Source organism: Capsicum annuum, chromosome 1, assembly GCF_002878395.1.
Source record: "Capsicum annuum cultivar UCD-10X-F1 chromosome 1, UCD10Xv1.1, whole genome shotgun sequence".
NCBI lineage: Eukaryota > Viridiplantae > Streptophyta > Magnoliopsida > Solanales > Solanaceae > Capsicum > Capsicum annuum.
In genome coordinates, this window is record NC_061111.1 from 196,445,992 (window position 1) to 196,470,670 (window position 24,679).

Genomic DNA, 24,679 nt, shown 5'->3' on the forward strand with positions numbered 1-24,679 from the left:
TGTCTTTGGTATGTCCTCCAATCTAATTTTCAACTGATAATAACCCGACCATAAATTACTTTTTGAGAACACAAATGCACCCTATAACTGGTCAAACAAATCATTTATGAGAGGCAAAGGGTATTTATTTCTGATAGTGACCTTATTCAATTGTCTATAATCAATGCATATCCTCAAACTACCATCCTTCTCTTTTTTAAAAAAAAAAGGACTAGAGCACCCCAAGGTAAAGTACTTGGACGAACAAAACCCTTCACAAATAGCTCCTACAATTGAGTTTTGAGCTCTCTCAACTCTCCAAATCCATTCTATAGGGAGGAATAGATGTAGGGAGCATACCCGACTCTAAGTCAATACCAAAATCAATATCTCTATCTATAGGCATACTCATTAAGACTAAAGGAAACACATCCTTAAATTCGTAAACTACCAAAACTGACTCTATTGAAAGGGACCCCACACTCACATCTTGGAGATGACCTAAAAATGATGAGAACCCTTTACCTACTAACCTTATGGCCTAGGAAAATGATATAATTTTCGTCAATCTAGTCTTATACACTCCTTTCCACTCTTGAATTAACTAATCTCTCTTTAATATTCAATAAGAAAGTATTGCACCAATTTAGTTGAAGGGAAATTATCGTGCATAATGAAGGTGTGCTCTGCATTGAACATTCACTTAGTAAAACAATAAATTTTACTCCAGAGTCAGTTGTGGTGTCAGACTTGAACTATGACTGCTTAAGGAAAATATAGTATCACTGCTGACACAAGCTTTAATAGTCAGCACATTATCGCCATGTGCCATCCCGACTTTTCACAAGTGTTTTTGAGACTAAGCTCGATTCTCATAGGAAACGGCCTACTTCCATACTCACATAGGTGAAATTTGTTAAGGTTGGTCCAGTAATTTTGATACCTCACTCATACGAGATACAAAATTTCATTGAGAGTTCTAGACTAACCTTCACAAATCATTATAGGAACAAAATGCACTCACACCATAGGGAGGGATAAAATGATAGTGCATTACACAACAAGTCATCATATGATACGTTTTTCTCATTGAACTTGGTTATAGGATCTCTAATCTCCAGGTTAGGTTTCCTCATTTGTGACTCAGATTTTTTAGCTTCAATTCCTTCCCCCTCGACATGTCTCAGACCCTTTATCTTTCTAAGGCCATGTATAGTTCATCTACAAGATAATCACATAATTTGGCATAATCAATGTTAGTGGTACCACTTGTCAAATATAATATTACAATATTATTTTATTCTCCCGAGTCTAAATTTACTGTTATAGTAACAGCTTCAAACTGTATCAATAATATTGGTGCTATCATAATAACTCAAACTAGAGAAATTAATTTCTCGAAATAAAGTGATTGATTAATTCACTTTTTCATTAGTTGAACCTAAAATAATTTATTCAATATCCCCGATAGAATAAGCAAATAATAATTTGCTTTTTCGATTCAACAAATAGTTCCAATTTTTTTTTTTCATTTTGCATCAAAAACACTTTTAAGTACAACAAAATTTATTTTAATAAAATAAGCCACAACTTTTTTTTAAGTAAATATACTTGATTTTCTTGTATAACCTGTTTAAGTACTTTTACTCAATTTCAGGCCAAGTGCAATTAGTCACATATCTCATATTTTATTAGGCTAGCAAACTTTTTTCTTATTTGTCACATCACTTTCACATATTTGTATAAAAGGAGTTGAATGACTCTTACAATCAACAAAATTGTATTTCACAATTTTTCTCACCATAATTTGACATATCAAAGAAAAGTTCATCACATGATTTAGGTATTTTTTCTTTCTACAATAAAATTTATCTCACCTAAATATTTAATGTTAAATAACTATTCAACATTTCTTATCCTTTCTTTGATAACATGTTAGAACCAAATTTAAAGACTTCAAGACATATGCAAATTAATAATGACTTGTGATTTATTCCAACAATAATTATGTACTTGTAACACTTTTTAACTCATTCTCAAAAGTGTACATGTCACAGTTTATGATGATTTTTCTCATTTCATTAGCCCCCACTATTTCAAAAATTCAATAATTATTTTTTATTTTATACAACAAGTGTCAAGTCTTATGTATTAATTCTAATATCATATTTTATACTTAATGTAGCAAATCTCAGTCATATGATTAAAGATCTAAACTTTAAAATGTATTGAATTTTTTTTATTTATATGAATAAGTTATACATAATTATCTTGCAAGATAATTTGGCTCCTTGAAAAATATTATCAAGTAGTTAATATATTTGGTGTATTAATTTTTTATAATTCATAATTCGAATAAATATCAATCTACTTACTATACATAATTAAAATATATTAATATTGGGCCCATGCTGACACGGGCCATAATCCTCCTCTAGTAGTACATAGATGTGAAGAAAGAACAGAGAGGAGAGAGAGATTTGAAATAAGTTTTACAAAATCAAATAAATTAATGTAGGAGTAGGAGAAGTCTTTATTTGCCTAAAATAACTCCCTAAAAATAGGCCAATATCATCCATCAGGAAATTTTAACCGGTAAGAAAAATTATTTATATGTAAATTATAATATTTTGTAAATAAAAATTAGGTTTTATAAATATAAAATAGTACTAGTTTAGGTGTACGCACCTCGTGCGTGTGCCTCACTTTATTGAGTTCAAACGTTACACTAAATAGGATCTTTGTTTAAATAATAAAAATGAATACTTTAATTAAATTCAAAATCTTTTAGAGAATTAATTAGATGAGCATCAATCATATTTTCCAATAAATAAAACAGTTTCTTCTCCAGTTTAACGTGTATTTCAATATTTATAAAAGTATTTCCTTAACAGAGTTCTATTTTAGAAGTATTTTTTTTATCATTTTTTAGGAGTATTTTTCTAACTGATCTGTACAAAGAAAAATATTAATTGATTCTCCTTCTATATATTTTAGGAATCTATATATTTTAGGAGTTTAGTTAATATAATAACAATAATTAAATAATAAATTAAATAAAATAGTGAAAAGACAATTTTTTCTAAAGGAGAGTCTCTTAATGAAGGACAAAAAGTTCAAATCACTACTCTAAGGGTCTTCACACATTTAATATATTATAGATAGATATAGATATAGATATAGATTATAAATATAGATATTTATGTCTTGTAATATAAGATCTTAAATAGTATATATATGTGATTTTTCCTATAAAAAAAGACAAAATAAATAATCTTAGTAGTTGAAGTAATTATCTTGTTATATTATAAAAAGGATTATCTAAATTTTCATCTTGTTGGTGAAAGTTCAATTTTCTATCCTCCCTTATTTTTTCTTCCCTACACCAAAATTTAGTAAAATGAAAGATTTGGTGTCAATAATAAAGTCATACCTATTGTGTCTTCAAAGAATTGAATGAATTCAAAAATAAAATATTTGGAATTAAATATAAATACCCGAAAGACAAAAATAATATAATTGTGCTAGAAACAGTGAATTATTCAACCTCCACAAACTCATTTTTGAGACTTTTTACTTTTAAAATAATATTACTTTAACTGCACGTGTAATCTTTGATTATTTAAAATTAAATTTAATAATATTACTACATTGATGAGCATAATAACATAACACAACTACTTGCATGTAACACTCCGTACTTAATTACGTGCATTAGCCATTGTTATATGTGTTGGAGTATATGTATTGATCCTAAGTTAGGTATATATGAGTTTAAGTATGAGTATTGATTATTTTGAGATGGTTTCAAGTGTATAGTTTGATTATATGTGTATAGGAATCGACTTTATTTATACCGAAATTTGCCCGTCGATGGTTCCATACGAAGGTTATTTAATAAGCTTTCCAACGATATAAAGATTTCACAAAATGGATAAGTTTCGGATATAATCGAGCACGTTCGAAACTATAAAACGGTGGCCGGGATGTTGTGAACAGTAAATGTGCAGGAAAATTTCCTGCACACAAACTACTGAGGCCTACCAGTTTTTTGGGTCAACTTTGAACGATCATAACTCCCTCAATATAATGAACTGGGAGAGCTACCACCTATCAAAAGAAAGATCTTTGAGTCTTCTTTCCAATGCAATTGGTTTCATCCAAATCCAACATCTAAGTAAGGAGTTATACTCAGTTTACTTCAGCCTCTCAAAACAGTTTTTTAGGGTCAACTTCAAACGATCATAACTCCTTGTACAGGAATAACTGGGTGGCCTACTTTATATTAAATGAAAGCCCTTTGAATTATCTTTCCAACGATATCAATTTCACCCAAAATCCGATATCGGAGCAAAGAGTTATGGCCGATTTACTTTAGCCTATCAAAACAGTCCACCATGGATAAATTCGGATTTACTTAAATTTTTAAGGGCAATATGATCATTTTCCATCACCTCATGGACGAAAATTGGTCATTATATACATATAATTAGTCTCATATCCATCAATTATCATCAAATTATTGAAAATAAGAAACCCTAGCCTAATTTCAACTCCAATTATCTTGTGATTCAACCGTAGAAAATCCAAATTGATTCCGTAGTTGTGTTCACCGTCTCGAGGGCTTTGAGAAGCACCCCTTATTTGTGCCAACAGGACTTCGAAATCAAAAGGGCCATTTTATGGTAAGGATGTAAATTATGTTGGTGTTATTTATATGGATATGTATGTATATATATATATATATATGCATGTGAGCATAAGAAGTATGTTATTTGATTGTTGTTGAAAGATGATTGGAAAATGATGTTGGATTATGTTGAATTGTGAAGGAATTTGGTGTGATGATGTGGTATTGATGATGTGGTATTGAAATGATGATTATATATATATATACACACATAAACCTATTGTTCAAGTTGGTTTTTGGAATGTTTTGCAAATATTGGTAGTATGAAATTATGGAAGAGAATTGTGGTGTTGGGTTGCTAATACTAGATGCCAAACATTTCATTGTAAATAAGTGATTTGTAAAGGCGGAAAGTTGTGTTGAATTGGTATCCGAATCTACAACGAGGTATGTAAAGCATACTCTAACAATGTTCTTTGGCATGAAAACACCAATGTTCCATCAAGTAAGATTCCGAGGTTGTCCAAAAACATGTATTGTTCTACGTTGCCAACGAAGTTGTTTCCATTCTATAAAGTGTCAAAATGTTTCATTGATATACCAAAAGGCTCCTATTTCATTGTTGTGATATTGATGATTCTGAAACACATTGTTGATGTACCAATGAGTCTTTATTACATCATTATTGTATTGAAGGTCTATTACTTGGTTCCTATTGATGTATCATTGTTTCAAAGTATCAAAAATGTGGTGGCGACCGAAATAACAATCTCAAAGATTAATTGAACTAAGTGATGGGAGTTCTCTCTTATCGGGTGGTATCCCAGGGGCATAAGCCTAGCATGGGTCGATCCCTATTTATGTGTTTATGGGTGGTATCCCAGGGGCATAAGCCTAGCATGGGTCGATCCCAGTTGATATGTATTGGAGGCAGCCTAATGGTCACAGTACAGTACAGTAATGATTACAAAGACGATAAGAACGAAGGTAAAGTGATTGAATAAATACAATGTACAGGTTGTCACAAGTTCTAGTAAGTGTAGTCCACTCCTATTACGACTTATTCACTTGTTTCTGATTTCTATTGAGCTCCTATATCTTATGTGATTATCTACAGCTTTACATACTCAGTACATATTTCGTACTGACGTCCCCCACGGGGACCTGCATTTCATGCTGCAGGCACAGGTGCTTCAGCTCATTCACAGCATAGATAGGAGTCAGGTCATACAGCTGTTGTTGGTGAGCTCCAGTTTGCTTCGGAGCTTTCCGAGTCGGTCCCGTATGTTTTGTTATTGTACAGGAGTCATGTGTGGGCGGGGGTTTGTCCCGACCCTAGTTATGTCATGTATATCCTAGAGGCTTTGTAGACATAAGGAAGGGTAAAGTCATGAAAGTTTATATAGTGATGTTATATTTGTATATGTGGTGGTCCCGACGGCTACGTAATATATATATATATATTTGTGCGTGTTGTGCTGATACAGGTAATTAGACCCTTCTATATGCAACGAAGTGCTGTCCAAATTTTTGGTGACATATAAGTGAAAGTACAGGTTTTTGAACGGGTTCTCCCGGGCCTTCTCGACTTCGGGTGCCAGTCCGGCCCGATGAGATTTTGGGGCGTGACATTGCAACAAATTAAAAATAGCACAAAGAATTATAGTAAGTAAAAGATGACAACCTGAGCACCAAGATTTTTAAGTTAATGAATTTTAACAGATAGATAACAAATTTTTGACTAAAAGAAGAGATAATTATTTCAAGAAAAAAAAAATACCTAATAAAATATTTATTTATCTTAATCTCCGTTATATGTCTGACACAAAAACTCTTGTTATATTTGGCGTTGAGTCTATGAACTATTGGAAAACTCATAAATAGCAAATTAATCGACATAAAGTGTGGTGTGATGATTATTGAAGTTTCTCCATCCTTAATAAGATATCTCAAATTCTCCAACTTTAATGTATGAAAAGAATTTTTTTGTTGCTTAATACTTAGAATTAATTAGAAAAAAGAAGACCTTGATATGTGTGTAGTCATGATAAAAAAATTACATTCTAAGGTTTCTATAGGACAAACAACCAAACGAAAATCAATATCATGATTCACCTCTGTCACTTTTTTTTTGGCAACACACACAAAAATACTTGTACAAAGTTTATGTTGAAGTACATGCAAAATTGCACAGATGTTTGTCCCTTGCAAAAAGGTCATGAAGAAAAAAGTTGCCAAAGTAAAACACCAAACCAATCAATCACAAACCAACGTGAACATAATTTTTTTTGAATATCAAGTTTTATCAACTTTAAATTTTAAATACTAAACATTATGATTTCTTGTATAATTCAAATAATGTTATCTTCTTATCGTATATTTTAATACTTCTTAATAATTCATTTTCTTAATACGGAAAAAAAACATACCAACATCAATTTACCATAGATTTTACTTTTGTCATATATTTTAGGACTCTTTAATTTTTCAATAATTAATCAATAATTGAAGAAAAATAAGTAAAAATACAATTTATCTATTGCGAATTCTTTTAGTGAAGGGTAAAAAGCTCAAACAATATTTTTAAGGTACTTCACACTTTTAATATAGTACTAGTTTAACCGCACGTGCCTAGCATGTGCAATCTTTGATTTTTTAAATTAGACGATTTTATCTATTGCGAAGATTTTTAATAAAGTGCAAAAAGTTCAAATCACTTCTCAAAGATCCTTCACACTTTAATATAACTAGTTTAGGTGTACGCGACTTGCGCGTGTACCTCACTTTAATGAGTTTAAACATTACACTAAATAAGATATTTATTTAAATAATAAAGATAAATATAATAATTAAATTTAATATGTTTTGAGTATGTAAAGATGGAGAATTTATTTATTAAACCTAACCTTTACCAAAAATATTTTTAAAAGTCGATCGACATTCATCTTCCATTTGTAAATTGCAACAAAACAATACAATGATAGAGACATCAAAATAATACAATTAAATCTAATTTTTACACACAAAATTTTTCTCAAAGTCATTCGACACTCATCTACCACCTGTAAACAATAACAAAATAATACGATAATAGAGATATCAAAATAATACAACTAAACCTAACCTTTACATAAAAAAATTCCTCAAAGCCCAACAACATCTATCTATCACTTGTAAACTGCAACAAAATAATACGATAAAAGTGATATCAAAACAATACAATTAAACTTAAATTTTACGCATAAAAATTTATCAAAGCTGATCAAGATTCATCTACGAACTGTAAGCTATCACAAAATAACAAACTAATAGAAATATTACGATAATACAACTAAACCTAACCTTTACTTAATAAAAGTTTTCAAAACCGACCCACATTCATCTAGCATCTGTAAATTAAAATAAAATAATAAGATAATAAAGATATCAAAACAGTACAATTAAACTTAACCTTTACACAAGAAATTCTTCAAAGACAACTGACATTTATCTACGACCTGTAAACTATATAAAAATGATATAATAGTGATCCCAAAGCTTCGATTTTGATCCAACTTAATTCTTATCTGAGCGAAAATTTTGACCATAAAGAATGATTTTGAATGAAAACAAAGAAGATATATATATACATATGTTGAATTCTTTTATGCTAACAAAAACAGTGAAGAAGTTGAGGGTTAGAAAATCAAGCATCCACCAATCTAGACATGCAATCGAATCAAGTTAGATGAACATCAATCATATTCTCCCAATAGACAAACCGGTTTGTTCTCTAGTTTAACGCACATCTCAATATTCATAGAAGTATTTCCTTAATAAAGTCCTATTTTAGAAATATTTTTTTAATTGAACAGTAGAAAGGAAGATATTAATTAATTCTCCTACCATATATTTTAAGAGTCTCATATATTTTAGGAAGTCAAATAGAAAGGAAAATATTAATTAATTCTCCCACCATATATTTTAGGAGTCCCATATATTTTAGAAAAGTCTAATAAAAAGAAAAATATTAATTAATTCTCCTACCATATATTTTAGGAGTCCTATATATTTTAGAAAGTCTAGTTAATATAATAAAAAATAATTGAATAGTAAATTAAAAAAATATAGTGAAAAAATAATTTTGTCTAAAGAAAAATCTTTTAATGAAGAATAAATCACTTTTCTAAGGGTCTTCACACTTTTAATATATTATATAAATATAGATAATGTAAACATAACATATATTTTATTGTAAGCACATATATATTTACCATTAGAAGTTTCAAGTGGTTAATGGATCGTTACTTTTGCATTTGTCATACAGTACCTCTTTTCCTTGCCGTCAGAGGCTAAGAGAGACATATCGATTTGAACCATATTTGTAGTAAGATTATTATTATTTATATTTTTTATATTAAAATATTTTTTATTTTAAAATTAAATGTTTAGAAAATCTTTGATTACTTACTTAAATTTTTTACAAATTTTGTACTTCGTATATTTTTCTTATTCTCATACTTTCATCTTTATTTCTAGAATTTTTAAATCTTCTTAAAATCAATTTTAGTTGATTAAAATTCTTAAACAAATGAAAAAGCTATTAGTTGTTATTAATTTTGATGACTTTTAATTAAAAAAAATTACTATAAATGTTTAATTAATTTTCAACTCTTAAATATTAGAAAAATAGTGAAAAAATAATTTTGTGTAAAATAGAATTTCAAACAATATTTTTAAGATCATTCACACTTTTAATATAATATTAGTTTAACTGCATGTGTCTCGCACGTGCAACGTTTGATCATTTAAAATTAAATAATTTTATTTATTGCGGAGATTTTATGAAGTGTAAAAGTTTAAATCACTTTTCAAAGACTCTTCACAATTTAATATAATAACGTAAACATGTCACGACCCAATTTCTCAAGTCGTGATGCCGCCTACTTTAACCCACCAGTAGGCAAGCCAAGCCATAGTCCGGAATGATAGGTAACGGGCTAACAGGCAGAGACCAAATAAAAGATAACGTATAATCATAACAACCACAATAATAAGTGAAAAATAAGAAGGGAACATATATATTATATCAAAATGAGAGGAGGAAAAAGGACCAATTATACAAATGAATCCCTTCAAGTCCTGATAAGGTCAGTACTAAAGTCACTACTAACAGGTACCCAGAGTACTAGACAAAAATCTAAAATGTACACAATGTACACAAACAGTCTCGAGTGCAAAAGACTAACTAGAGTAGATAGAGGAGGATCAACCTCGAACGACAGTAAGCTCACCCTGCTCTGAATGAGTACTGGAAGGTAGAAACTACGTTAACGCTGACTGCTAGTACCCGAATCTGCATCAAAAAAAGATGCAGAAGTGTAGTATGAGTACCAAAACAACGGGTACTCAGTAGGCATCATCGGCCGACTGAGCTCAATACAGAAAAGGTATAACTACAATGCAAGGGCGTAATCTGAGTCATCAGTAAATAGGGATGGAAAGGTAAACAACTACCAAGCTACGTAACGGCTGTAAAGGAATAAACTTAAGCAATACAGAAAAATAAATAATGCAGTAATAACATACAAATCAAACATAACCTAACTGGGCCCCCATAAGACTGCTAGGCACACTGAAGAAGACAATTAACCCAACCATACCCCCATAAGCCGGTGGGACACACAAGTAATAAAAATAAACATAAATAAACTGTAACTGCGCTGATCCCAATAAATAATGATAGTCATCTAGATGTGCACCGGACTCGAACCGATACCAATGGGTAGTAAGGAGAGTCTAGACACCGGACTCGAACTGGTAGTAATGGATAATAACAAAAGGACACGTGCCGGATTCGAATCGGACATACACTACAAAAAAAATCGCGTTTAGAAAAAGACCGATAACGTTGCTAATCAACAGAAATCCATCGCTAAATTTATTTAGAAATGGATCAGCGACAAAATATTATTCGTTGCTATATTGCGCGTTGCTAACCATTTAGCAATGGAAAAATAAAATCCGTTGCTAGATTTGAAACGGTATAGAGACGTCCTATATCCGTTGCTATATTTTAGCAACAAATATATTCGTTGTTATATTTATAAGTGTCGTTACTAATTTCATGTTGTATTTCATCATTTTGATCATTTCCTGACCAAATATTTCATTGCTAGTCTGTCGCTAAAAATTCCCAATTTTTGTGACAAAAAATATTTTCCTCAATCCGTTGCAAATGTTTTAGTTTGGCAATGAGTAATTTTGTCGCTAAATCTGTCGTCATTACTTTTCTTTCAATATCTTTTTATTTGTATTTTAAATATTAATAGAATATTATAAAATTCTTATAATACCCAATATTTATATAAAAAAAGCCACATATATATAGATAGCAAAATCTTCTTATAATATCCAACATGCATATAAAAGAACCCATATATATAGATAGAAAAAGTCTAAACATCCTCAATACCAAACATAGCAGCATCTAAACACCTAAGTATGTCCAAAACATCCTCAATACCTACATCCATCAAGTGTAATTTTTTGTTGCACAGTTTTAAACGTTTCAACAAAATAGACCATCAAAAACCAACAAAATAGACTATCAAAAATCAATGCACTGATCATCAAAAGTATCACAACTGATCAAGATCATTGCAATCATCATTTAAGGAATCAAGATCGTCCAAAGAAGTAGCCGGAGGTGTGACAAATGATCATGAAGAAACCCACTTCTGTACCTCTTCAATGACAATAGAAAAAAATTAATTGTTAAGTACGGGAATCAATCGCTTCACAAACTCATCCAAATCCGAATCTACAGCTGGTACCGATTCATGTGAAGCTGAAGATGAAGTCTTTTCACAAGAAATACATAGAGTTTGGCCGTAGTAGCCTTTGGCTTCAGATCCAAGACCAAATACTCTTCGCTTTTTTTCTCCTCCGGCAGCTTGGTAATATGCTTCAATTTGATCAATAACAGATTCTAATAATGTTTTTTCTCATAATATTTCTTTAAATCTTTTCTGTACTAGTGGAATTCAAATTATAACGGATTGTACTTACAAATGATTAGATACCAAAAAGTACTTTAAACTAAAAAATGAGAATTAAGTAAACTACTACATTAAGATTTAATTTTACATGGACGATTCGGGAATGTTCATCAACGCAAAATTTTTCATCATGACCATGTGTGTGAACATGCAAATGTAACTCACTTGGTGTCGGATCTCAACCCATTTCAGCAGCCTGTAAAAAAGAAGTGTTGAGCATTGTACTAGAACAAAACTGCTGGAACATTTCAGGTAAGCCAGAAATGTTTGTAAAGTCATAATTCAAGTGGAACGTAGTTGTTCATCAGGTAAATATTATTAGTTGCGTGGTCAGAACTATGTTATCCAATTTACATTGTTCTTACTAAGCAATGACTGGAAAGAGATAGCTGAATTTCTGTAACACCCCGTATTCAAGTACATATATTAGCGTATTCAAGTACGTGTATTGGTCTTATTTATATGGAATTAGTTTAATTTTATTTTATTTATACCGAAATTTGCCCGTCGATAGTTCCATACGAAGGTTATTGAATAAGCTTTCCAACAATATAAAGATTTTCAAAAACGGATAGGTTTCGGATATAATCGAGCATGTTCGAAACTATAAAATGGTGACCGGGATATTGGGAATAGTAAATGTGCAGGAAAATTTCCTGCACACAAACTACTGAGGTCAACCATTTTCTTGTGCATAGTTGGATTATGTTGAATTGTGAAGGAATTTGGTGTGATGGTGTGGTATTGAAATGATGATTATATATATATATATATACACATAAACCGATTGTTCAAGTTGGTTTTTGGAATGCTTTGCAAATATTAGTTGTATGGAATTATGGAAGAGAATTGTGGTGTTGGGTTGCTAATACTAGATGCCAAACATTTCATTGTAGATAAGTGATTTGTAAAGACGGGAAGTTATGTTGAATTGGTGTCCTAATCTACAACGAGGTATGTAAAGCATACTCTAACGATGTTCTTTGGCATGAAAACACCAATGTTCCATCAAGTAAGATTCCGAGGTTGTCCAAAAACATGTATTGTTCTACATTACCAACGAAGTTGTTTCCATTCTATAAAGTGTCAAAATGTTTCATTGATATACCGAAAGGCTCCTATTTCATTGTTGTGATATTGATGATTCCGAAACACATTGTTGATGTACCAATGAGTCTTTATTACATCGTTATTGTATAGAAAGTCTATTACTTGGTTCCTATTGATGTATCATTATTCCAAAGGTACTATATTGGCATGAACACTAATGTAATAATCTCAAAAGCTTTTGAACAAAGTTATTGGAAAGATCTCTTATGTGTGTTACTTGATATACGTGTGGGTGGTAGCTCAGGGGCTTAAGCCTAGCATGGCCGATCCCGATATTTGATATGATTATAGTTGATATGTACTAGGGGCAGCCTAATGGTCACAGTACGGTACAGTATTGATTATTGTTAGGTGGTTGGAGGTTCGGGAGGAGGAGGTAATGGCGAATGATAATTGTAAAGAATAAAATGAACGAATGTATACCGTTCCACAAATGTGTTTGAATTCAAGAACCCAATTCAGATTAATGAGAATGTACATGATCCTAAAAGTGTTTATGAAGTATGGTTCACTTCTATTATGATTTATTCACTTGCGTCTGATTTTCTTGATCCCCCATATCACATATGATTATTTACAGCTTTACATACTCAGTACATATTTCGTACTGACGTCCCTCACGGGGGACCTGCATTTCATGTTGCAGGCACAGGTGCTTCAGCTCATTCACAGCATAGATAGGAGCCAGGTCATACAGCTATTGTTGGTGAGCTCCAGTTTGTTTCGGAGCTTTCCGAGTCGGTCCCTTATGTTTTGTTATTGTACAGGAGTCATGTGTGGGCAGGGGTTTGTCCCAACCCTAGTTATGTCATGTATATCCTAGAGGCTTTGTAGACATAAGGAAGGGTAAAGTCATGAAAGTTTATATAGTGATGTTATATTTGTATATGTGGTGGCCCCGACGGCCAAGTATTATATATATATATATTTGTGCGTGTTGTGCTGATACAGGTAATTAGATCCTTCTATATGCAACGAAGTGCTGTCCAAATTTTTGGTGACATGTAAGTGAAAGTACAGGTATTTGAACGGGTTCTCCCGGGCCTTCTCGGCTTCGGGTGCCAGTCCGGCCCGATGGGATTTTGGGGCGTGACAATTTCATTGCATCAAAATTACTGAGAACATTTGCTAATAATGAACATTTGAAAATTTCCAGTCAGATTCCAGTATGAAGGTTATATAAGATGAAAACCAATCACATAAAATGGACAAGTAATTTCCAGAATCATAAGGTCTTGATTCTACCTAATACATCTCGAAGAACATGTAAATATACAAATCCTCAGTAATATACCACTCTGCGACATATAAGCACAGTTTACATTACAATTTTTTTGGTTACAAGACAACAACAGAACATAACATACTAAATACAACACAAGAGACAAAAATAGTGAGAAGTGATCAACATTTGAGATAAACAGTAAACAGAAACGCAACAATAGCATAAAGTTGAACTAAGTTTAGACTGTCTCACAATAAATTACAGTTTAATACTTGAAATATATACTTATAAGTCTCTTTCGGTACTCTCCAATTGAGATAGATCCTCCCGTGTGAGATCCAGTAGCGACTTCTTTGCCTCCACGATGATTCTGTGCATTTATTTTAGACTTTTCAACACACTTTGGATCTTCCCAAAGTCGCTGCCAGCTTTCCCAGACATCTTCATGTATAAAATTTTGCCTAATCCCTTTCTCTTTGATTTTAGCAATGAAATTTCTATACACAGTTGCTGCTTTACTCTGCCAGTGTTTCTTTACTACAGCATCAGTAATGGAAGAATCTCAATAGAAGTGTTTCTGAAATAAATTTCCAAGATAACACATTAATATAGTATTTATAAAAATGAGTACACTTTACAAAATCAATTATGATGAAGATGTATACCTTGAATTCCCCAAAATAGCCATATTTTATGTCACATGAGACACATTTTCAATTGACTCTATTGTGATCAAGTTCACTTTTGAAAGACTCGTGTATCCTATTGGAGCATGCTTTAGAAGGTTGCAATTTGTATCAATGTGAAGACATTTTTTTAGAGGTTACTATAAATAAAAAATAATATATAATAATAATAGACAAGAAATGGACTAACCCTGCAGAAGTTATAGTAACAAGGGTCCGCACATGGCTCCGACTGGAATTACTTTCTCCATTTGTGTTGCTACGAGATATGTCCTCACCTACTTGGTTGGTTTGTGAAAACGTACCTACAGTTATTGGGTTGATCTGATTTGGAGTAGTAGGAAATATACTACCATGATTAGAAGTTGGAGCACCTATGCCACCAGCTGTTTGTGGCGCAACTGTAGGAGTGGCAATAGTAGGTATGTTTGCAGTACGAACAGGCATATTAGTCCTAGCTGCTGACTTACCCGCACACCCTATGATTCCTCGACTTGTACCTCTTCCTCGATGCATATCTATTAAAAAAATTATACTTGTTAAAGTGGAAAGAAGATGCAAATTTTGCACAAAAAGTCACAACATCATATAATATTCTAATTTTGAAATCCTATCCAACAAAATACCTAACAGCAACATACCTCACTGACATTCTGGAATCCCATGTAACATTGGAATACTCACAACAAGAACCAAGAACAGATCAAGAACCACCAACATAATAAGAACCACCAAAATACTCAAAACAAGAACCACCAACAGATCAAGAATCACCAACAGAACCACCAAAATACAACAAAATACTCCCATTATAATTCTTCCCATAAGAACTCCTCCCAAATGAAGAACCAACAATAGAACAAAAACCACCAACAGAATCACCAAAATACTCATAACAAGAACCACCAACAGATCATGAACTACCAACAGAACCACCAAAATGCTACAGAATACTCACATTGTAATTCTGTCCACAAGAACTCTCAAATGAAGAACCAACAACAGATTATCAACCAAAAAAATATATATATATATATATATGTGTGTAGACAGAAAGCAGACCAGAAGTTGATTATGTTCAGCCATTTTCAAGGATGAAGTCGATTGGTTAAGATGCTCACCTATTTAGTTCCTTAGAGTAGATGTACCTTCTCTTGTTCTGTTGATCTGATTTAGAGCATTCAGAGATAATTCAGGAGTTGTATGGTTGCTACCATCACCAGAAGTTTGAACCATTGATCTAATTTGAGGAATCAATGGTTGAACTTGATTTGTATTATTTTGACCAGCTATGACACAGCTTGAGAAGTAACAATAGCAGGAGTGGGAACAGTAGGTACGTTTGCAGTAACATCATTATTACTCCTAACTGCAGACTTTCCTCTACGCCTTATGCTTCTGCGACCTCGACCTCTAGCCATATCTATAAAAAACAGTATTAGTTAAAGTGGAAATAATATGCAAACTTAATAATACCAAGAGAAGCAAACAACAATATATAGATAAGGTATTAGAAAATGTAAAAGCATAGTTGTAGCCTAAAAAAATGAATGAGAAATGAAAGAGTCAAAAATTGAGAAGTAGAGCATAAAACCAGTTGAAGCAACAAGTTTTGTGTAAACAACAAGACAAAGAAAATGATACTAGTTCGACAAAATGGCTGCTCACAAAATAAAAATAAGATACAATAGCATATTTTTTATCAAGCACTAATTGCTATCTGTGTCTTCTTCCAAATCTTTCTCTTCATCTTCCTCAGTTTCCTCAGTTTCATACTCTTCTTCTGTAGCATCCTCTTGGTTGTCATGATGTTCTTGTAATAAACCATCATCAGTGACTTCATCCATTTCAATTAAGCCAACATTTGCATCATGTAAGTGTATGCTTTCATCTGTGGCAACATTCATGTCTATCTCGTAGACTTGAACTTCTTCAACTTGAAATGAAATATTTAGTTCTGTAGCTGTCTCAATTTCCTCATCGGGTAATTCAACAACATTTCGAGGTTTGATCTTCAATACAGCTACCCAATCATCCTTGTCCTTTTTCTTGCTAGGATAAGACACATAATACACTTGATATGCTTGTATTGCCAGAATAAAAGGTTCATATTTTTTATATCGGCGATGATGGTTAATATCAACCAATTTATACTGATTATGCACCAACATCCATAGTTGGGTCAAACCATTCACATTTGAATAGTACAGTTTGTTTAAAGGTGTTTTGCGGTATTCCACTTCTATAATCTCTTTTATCCGCCCGTAGAAATTACCAAAAGTTGGATCTGAAATACAAACTCCACTGTTCATTATTGATCTTGCGCTACCATGAAAATTCGTATGAAACTTGTATCCATTAACAAAATACACCGAATGACATGTAGCGCCTATCAATGGTCCACGAGCAAGACTACATAGAAATTCATTCTCAATATGATTGAGCCGGACCTATTTAGAAGATTATAAAATTTAGTTCAATTTCATAAGTTAATTTAAGTGCATAATTGTATAAAAGATCTTAATTTTTGAAGCCTTACATATTTCTTGAACCATATAGAGAAATTTTCTTCAAGGCTCTCATTTATTTGATCCTGAGAGATATTTGGAAATTCTTCTTGCAAACGTTTCACAAACATACTTCATTTAAAGAAAAAAGATTTTAATTTCAAGTCATGATTTATGAATATGCTTATAAAATTAAGTTGATACAACTAACTTTGTTACCTCACATATGGCTCAACCTCTTCACAGTTTAGAAAAATGTAAGTTTGGGCAGTGTTGATTTACTAAAGAGTTAGATTTCACTTTTTTTATTCTCCCCATAATCGTCCGGGATGGGTGAATATTGATAAATTTTCTTCAACTTCTTCCACAATACCACCATCATCATTTCGATCCACATTATGATTGCGTGTCATGACATATGATTCAAAATAATGATAAAATAATAGTGTTGACTCTGTCATCAAGTAAGCTTCACATATAGAATCCTCAACACTTGCTTTATTCCCAATCATTCTTTTAAGACTTCCAAGATACCTAAATAGAAAAATGGATAAACCATCATATTTGAAAAGTATATAACAACATTATTCTCACAAGTTAAACTTGAATTTTTGCATTACTTTTCAAAAGGATACATCCATCGATATTGTACAAGTCCAGAAATCTTTACTTCATATGGAAGGTGCACAGACAGATGTTCTATTGAGTCAAAGAACCCAGGAGGAAAAATACATTCTAACTTGCACAAGATTTGTGAAATATCTCCCTGTAATCTCTCCATTTCATCTACTCGGGGAGTAGTCGATGTAAGATCTTTAAAGAATAAGCTCAATTCTGTAAGTGCCTGCCATACATTATTTGAAAGTAGTTCACGAAAAGCAATAGGCATCAATCGTTGCATGAACATATGACAATCATGACTCTTCGTGCCAAATAACCTTTTCGCAGATGTGTCTGGGCATCTACCCAAATTTGAAACATACCCATCTGGAAATTTTAAACCTTTCACCCAATTAAACAAGATTGTGTTTGCTTCCTTGTCTATTGTATATACAGCTTTGGGATATTTTCCAGAAGCATCCTTTGCCAATTGAGGTCGATCACAGTAATTGACCATATCTAGACGAGCTTATGGATTGTCTTTGGTTTTTTTTATCAATATTGAGGACCGTATTAAATACATTATCAAAGAAGTTTTTCTCAATATGCATGACATCGAGGTTATGTCGAATCATGTTAGAACTCCAATAAGGTAAATCCCAAAAGATGCTTCGCTTTTTTCATTCACTAGAACTACATATTCGTTGATTAACTTCTTCTGTATCTAACTCTGTTACTTTTCTTATCTCCAAATCACAAATTTGATTCAATAACTCTTCTCCGGTTCTGTAGGGTGGTGGTGATCTTTTGACAGTTCGACCTTTATGAAAAATTTTACGATCTCTCCTAAATGGATGATATTGGTCAAGAAACATTCTATGACAGTCAAACTATGATGTTTTCCGATCATGTTGTAATCTAAAGGATTGTGTTTCCTCCATACAATAAGGACAAACAAACTTACCTGCAGTACTCCATCCTGATAACATAGAATGTGCTGGAAAGTCACTGATTGTCCACATCAAAGCTGCCCTTAATTGAAAATTTTATTTTTTTGGAGATATCAAATTCTTCTACACCTGTCTCCCACAACAAAGTCAATTCCTTTATTAGAGGCTGCAGATAAACATCAACTTTATGTTAGGGATTATTTGGCCTAGGAACAATGACAGTTAAGAACATATAAACCTCTTTCATGCACATCCCTGGAGGTAAATTGTATGGAGTGACAATTACTGGTCATGATGAATATTTTCTCCCAGACTGACTGAATGGTTGGAAACCATCAGTACATAACCGCAACCTAACATTTTTTGGTTCATCGGCAAAAAAAGGATAGACTTTCATTGAAGTTCTTCCAAGCTTCAGAGTCTGATGGATGACGCATTACTCCATCCTCTTTTATATGTTCATGATACCATGTCATGTCAGCTGCTGTAGTATGGGATGCATATAATCTCTTCAATCTAGGAATCAAAGAAAAATAATAGATCCTTTTGTAAGGGACTAATTTCTTTTTACGAGAGCCAACTCGACGCTTATACCTCTCTTTGCCACAAAATTTACAAGAGGTAAGATGTTCATAGTCTTCCCAATACAATATACAACCCGATTCACAACAATCAATCTTTTCAACCGGTAAACCTAAGCTACGCACTACCTTCTTAGTCTGATAATAACTATCAACTAATAGGTTATCTTCCGGTAAAGACTCTTTAAACAATTGCATCATTTGGTTAAAACCCCTCTGTGACATTATTTTCCATCTTAATATTTAATATTCGAGAGATTACTGCAAGTTAAGAGAGGGAAGAACCGGGATATAATTTTGCATCAGCAGAGTGCAACAATTCATAAAATTTTTGTTACTCTAAATTAGGCTCCTCCTCCATCGAAGCTTCATGTTCCTCCTTAATTGAAGGTTCATACAGATGAGATGGTCCGGATTCAATATTGTTGTAACCATGGTTAAAGTTGGGACCAGCAGCATCCAAAATCATTTGTCGATATGGATTATCATATCCCAATTAAAGTTGAGCACCATTGATCAAATCGTTACCGAAAAAAATCTCACCTATCAGATCTGCTTCCCCTTGATGTTTCCAAACAAAATAGTCCTTAACAAATCCACCATGAAGAAGGTGATATCTAACCGTTTCAACATCCTTGCATTTAATGTTGCGACATTTTTTACATGGACATCTAATGTTGTTACGACTCATGCAATTTTGTTGAGAACATGCAAAGAGGATAAAGTTATTCACACCAGTGATGAATCTAGAGTTTATAGCCCCTCGGCCATCCAACCTATCATACTTCCATCCACTCTCTAGATTATTCATATTCCTATTAATGTCGACATAAACAACGTAGTTAGAGTTTTATATTTTAGTAATGCATACATCTAGGATTACCACTAAAGTGAAGAAATAATTAAATATCTTAATAAACTGGAATATATCTTTCAATTTTTACAAGAAAATAGAATATATCAGTCATTTTTCTTCTAAATAAACAAGAAATCACAAACACAACATATCATTCATTGTCCTTCTTAATAAGTGTTAGCGAAAAAGTTTAATTACATACAAAACTGAAACTTCTGTCATTACAATCATAAGGCGTGAGGCAAAGCTCCCGACAACAAGATTAAAACATCAAATTTCAGCAAAGTACATACCTAAAATCTGAACATTAAACAAAGCCTAAAAATAAGTTGCAACTTTGTTAGCAAAAATAAACAAATAAAGTCTACAACTTTAACACAAAGTTACATCACAAAAGTTAATCGGATTTAAAGCAAATCCTCAATCGGTAAGTAAAAGAAAATAGAGACAGTTTCACGAATAATGAAGAACACAAACGGTAATAGAGAAACATATGAAAAACTAATCAAAAATCATTTAAAAGGGAAAATGTTATTGTGCCAGATATATGCTAGCTCACTTTCTGGCACTTGCTGGTATCCTTAGTGGATCTCTCTGAAAACCCAAAATATAACATCACAATCAGATTAAGAAAAAACAACAACATATTCCAAATGTGATCCCACAAATGAAATATTTGGAAGGATAAAGGCTAAACAGTCAACACAACAAAACAGAAAATGATTATGACAATTACACAATTTCAAAGGAACATGAAACATACTACATTTTATTGTTTACAGAAATCAGAACAACGGTAAGAAAAAGTGACTCAAACTGCTTTATGTTTTCTAATTTTTTCAACATGCAACACACTAAGTACAACCTTACATAAACCTGTACATAAAAAAGATAAAACTAAACCACACAAATGAAAAATTTGTTGAAGAAATCAGAGATTAATGAACCTGAAACAGAAGATACAAAAAAAAACATAAATAGAAGTTAAGAGGAAAAATATTATTCTCATTTCGATTAAATAACCACTAACACAACGTTTTAACACAACAATCGAACAAAGAAAATTGAAAAAGCTCAACAAAATCATAAATAGAACTTCAAATAAAAAATCAAAAACCCTAAAATAATCAGTGTATGCAAAACACTGAAAATTAAACCACAACCAGAAATTTTGTTGAAGAAATTTCAGATTCATAGACATGCAACATTGGAATATCAAAAACCCCATAAAAAATAATTCTGAGAAAGAAAATACGGTTTCCATTTCGAGTAAATAATCATTTATCGAATTTTTTAACACAATAATCGAAGAACCCTAACTGAAATAGCTCAAAAAATCCTAAACATATCATTAACACCTCACTTCTAACATAGAAATTAAGAAATTAAAAGAGGAGAAACAACTAAAATTACGAGATATAAAATCTAACCTCTAATTTAGATTCAAAATTCGCCGATTAACACTCTTTTCGACTGATATTGAGCGATTAGGGAGAGAAAAGAACAAGGGGACTGTTTTGGAGAGAGAGGCGGATGATGTTATGTTTTGGGAACAAAGTGATATAAAAGACATAGCCCTAATATTATGTTGGTAGGGTGACGGATTTAGCAACAGATATATAATCCATTGCTAATCAATAATTAAATATATACCTAATATATTATTAAAAATGGTAAAATACTTCCAACGACAGTATTTTTGTTTCTATTGCCGTCTCCACCATGTCAAAAAAAAATTTCTCATTTTTGTCGCTAATTTTGTCACCAAAATAAAGGCGTCAATATTTACCACCAAAAATTAGCAATCAATTTTATATTCCGTTGCCATTCCGTCACTAATTAGGCTATTAATTTTAATTTCATTTATTTAATGATAAAATTTTTATTTCGTTGCAATTCCGTCGTTAATTAGCGACGAAAAAGCCTTTGTTGCTATAATCCGTTGCTAAACGCAGTTTTTTTTTTGTAGTGATAGTGGGTAATAACGATAGGCCACATATGTAGAACTCAAAATCAGATGTCGGACTCAAACCAGAACTCAGAGGAACCACAACCATAATCAGATGTCGGAATCAAACTGGAACTCATAGTAACAATAATAATCAACTGCCGGACTCAAATCAGAACTCATAGTAACAATAACAATCAACTGCCGGACTCGAACCGGAACTCATAGTAACAATAATAACCAACTGTCGGACTCGAATCGAAACCCATAGTAACAACAATAATCAACTGCCGGACTCGAATTGAAACTCATAGCAACCATACCCAATGGTAATATTAAAATTCATTCCATATCATAACAATGTCAACGTCTAAATAACCATCCGCCAATCTTAATTAAAAAGGGATAAATTCAAGACTTTGCAATTTAGTTTCACGTCCTAAAGTAATAGATGATATATTATATTAAAAGATAATATTTCAATAATTACTAGAAAAGGGTTCTAATCCGGATAAATAAGACAGTTTATATAAATCAAATAAATACGCATCAACAAGAACTTATCCAAAGCTAGTATAATAGTTTACAATTTCAGTAAATAAACTCAATCTAAAGGTAGAATAAGTCTAGCCTACCTGAACGCCAAAGCTATAATATCTTTCCGCAAAGCCTTCAAATAATATTCCGCTAGAATTCAAATTTGAATAATATCAAAAAAATTATTTTCTACAACACCTCTTAACTTATATGTAGTTTTATAAGACTAACCAAGAACTTTAATCAATTTTCTAAAGAAAAAGAAACAGTCCGAGGAGGTTTAAACATGGGAAAACATAAATATGGATGTGTATATATATACACACTTACTGCAAGCTCTCTCTCTTTTGTTTTTTTTTTTTTTAATTCACTTAAAAGTCAAATTGTATAATTAACAAAGTTAGGCCACAAGTTTGTATGTAAGTGGCAGCCAACAAAAGTGGTCCATCCATATATTTCCACATGTGTGGTGGTGGCCACATTAATTAATTTTCTATACTATATATATATATATTCGGGTATTGCATAAATTCATACTAAAATCATTACAATATTTTAAATATATCATAATTAATAAAAAATTATTTCTAACAAAACCTCTATTATATAATAATAAATCATAAAAATTTATTAAAAAGTGATATAAATATACTATTACTTAAAGAATTTCAACAATATCAAAAATATTCTAGAAGAGTATTTCTACCAAATGCCAAATTAAATTAAACAATCCACGATACATTTAGATAGTACTAAAATTATATGAAAATACAGGAAAATGACCGTAAGGGTCATTACAAAACATAAACATATATTTTAGTGTAAGCACATATATATTTTACCACAGGAAGTTAAGTAGTTGATGGATCATCATTTTTGCGTTTGTCATGCATTACCTCTTTCCCTTGCTGATGCATCAATTTAAACAATATTTGTGGTACAACTATTTTTTTCTATATTTAAAATCTTTTCTTGTTTTTAAAGTCAAGATCCAATTATTTTTCTTTTTTTTTTTCTATACTTATATTTTTACTTTTTTTCAAAAAATTATTTCACTTTAGTGAAAATTCTAGAGTTTGGCCATAAGAATTCTAAATACAATTTAAAATTGTATTTGAAAAAGTCTCACAAAAAGTCAAAAACAACTCTAATTTATATTCATAGCAAAACACAACTCCAAACTCTAACTCCAATTTCAACTCAAAAAAAAAAATTGATTTTCATACTAAACCTTGGTGTTAAGGCTTATGGTCTCTTCCTTTTCCCTGATCCTTCATGTAATTTAAAATTTTATTAAAATATATTCAAGATGTGATGGACAAAATATGATTTTATCGTTAGACTTTTACTCAATTCTTTTTAACAATTAAGATAATTTGATTATATAGTGAGTTCTCAGAATAATGTGCTACATGTACTTGAGTAATGATTTTGATTTTCGAACTAATCAAAACGCTAAAAAGAAATAATTGATTTTTTTACAACTATAAATATAGGAAGTCAATTCCTCATATTGTCACTTAACTTAGGAAAATGTCCTAATAAAGTCACTTATTTTTTTTTATTCCAATAATATCATTCAACTTTGTACATTTTCCTCTCAAACTAAGAATTGTTAAAATAGTCCTTATTCTTTGTGGGAAAAATGAGCAAAATAGTCCCTTAAGTTAAACCGTGAATTTAAATAGTCTTTACTCTTTTACTTCAATATTAATATGCCTCCAACTATATTTCACATTTTTACTTCATTACATACTCCCTCTATCCCTCTTCAGTTGGGCACTCCATTTTACACGGTGATTAAGAAATAAAAAGTTGAATGAAGTTTTATTATTTTACCCTTTAGCAATATTAATGATATGGGCAATGAATATTGAAATTGAAATTGTTCATATTGTAATGTATACTATGAATTGTAGGGGTATCAAAAAAAAAAATAATTGATTCTATTTTGATCTAATAAGTGATCAACAAACATGAGTCATTTATTTTTAGTAGGACGACCAACTAAAATGGGACGGAGGGAGTAA

The 24,679-nt window shown here is 31.6% G+C and overlaps 1 protein-coding gene across 2 annotated transcripts; it reads right to left on the minus strand.

Moving 5' to 3' along the window:
• Nucleotides 1-16,127: 16,127 nt before the first annotated feature.
• On the minus strand, nucleotides 16,128-22,916 carry LOC124888633. Of its 2 annotated transcripts, XM_047399486.1 has the most exons (3): nucleotides 22,748-22,916; nucleotides 18,742-18,856; nucleotides 16,128-18,021 (listed from the first exon to the last, which is right to left on the minus strand). In XM_047399486.1, exon 3 carries the CDS (start codon nucleotides 16,980-16,982, stop codon nucleotides 16,380-16,382), a length of 603 nt encoding a protein of 200 aa, XP_047255442.1. In that variant the 5' UTR covers nucleotides 16,983-18,021; nucleotides 18,742-18,856; nucleotides 22,748-22,916; the 3' UTR covers nucleotides 16,128-16,379. The 2 variants fall into 2 exon arrangements, with proteins under 2 accessions (XP_047255442.1, XP_047255438.1); XM_047399482.1 differs by having other exon boundaries at nucleotides 16,128-18,856.
• Between the last annotated feature and the right edge of the window lie 1,763 nt (nucleotides 22,917-24,679).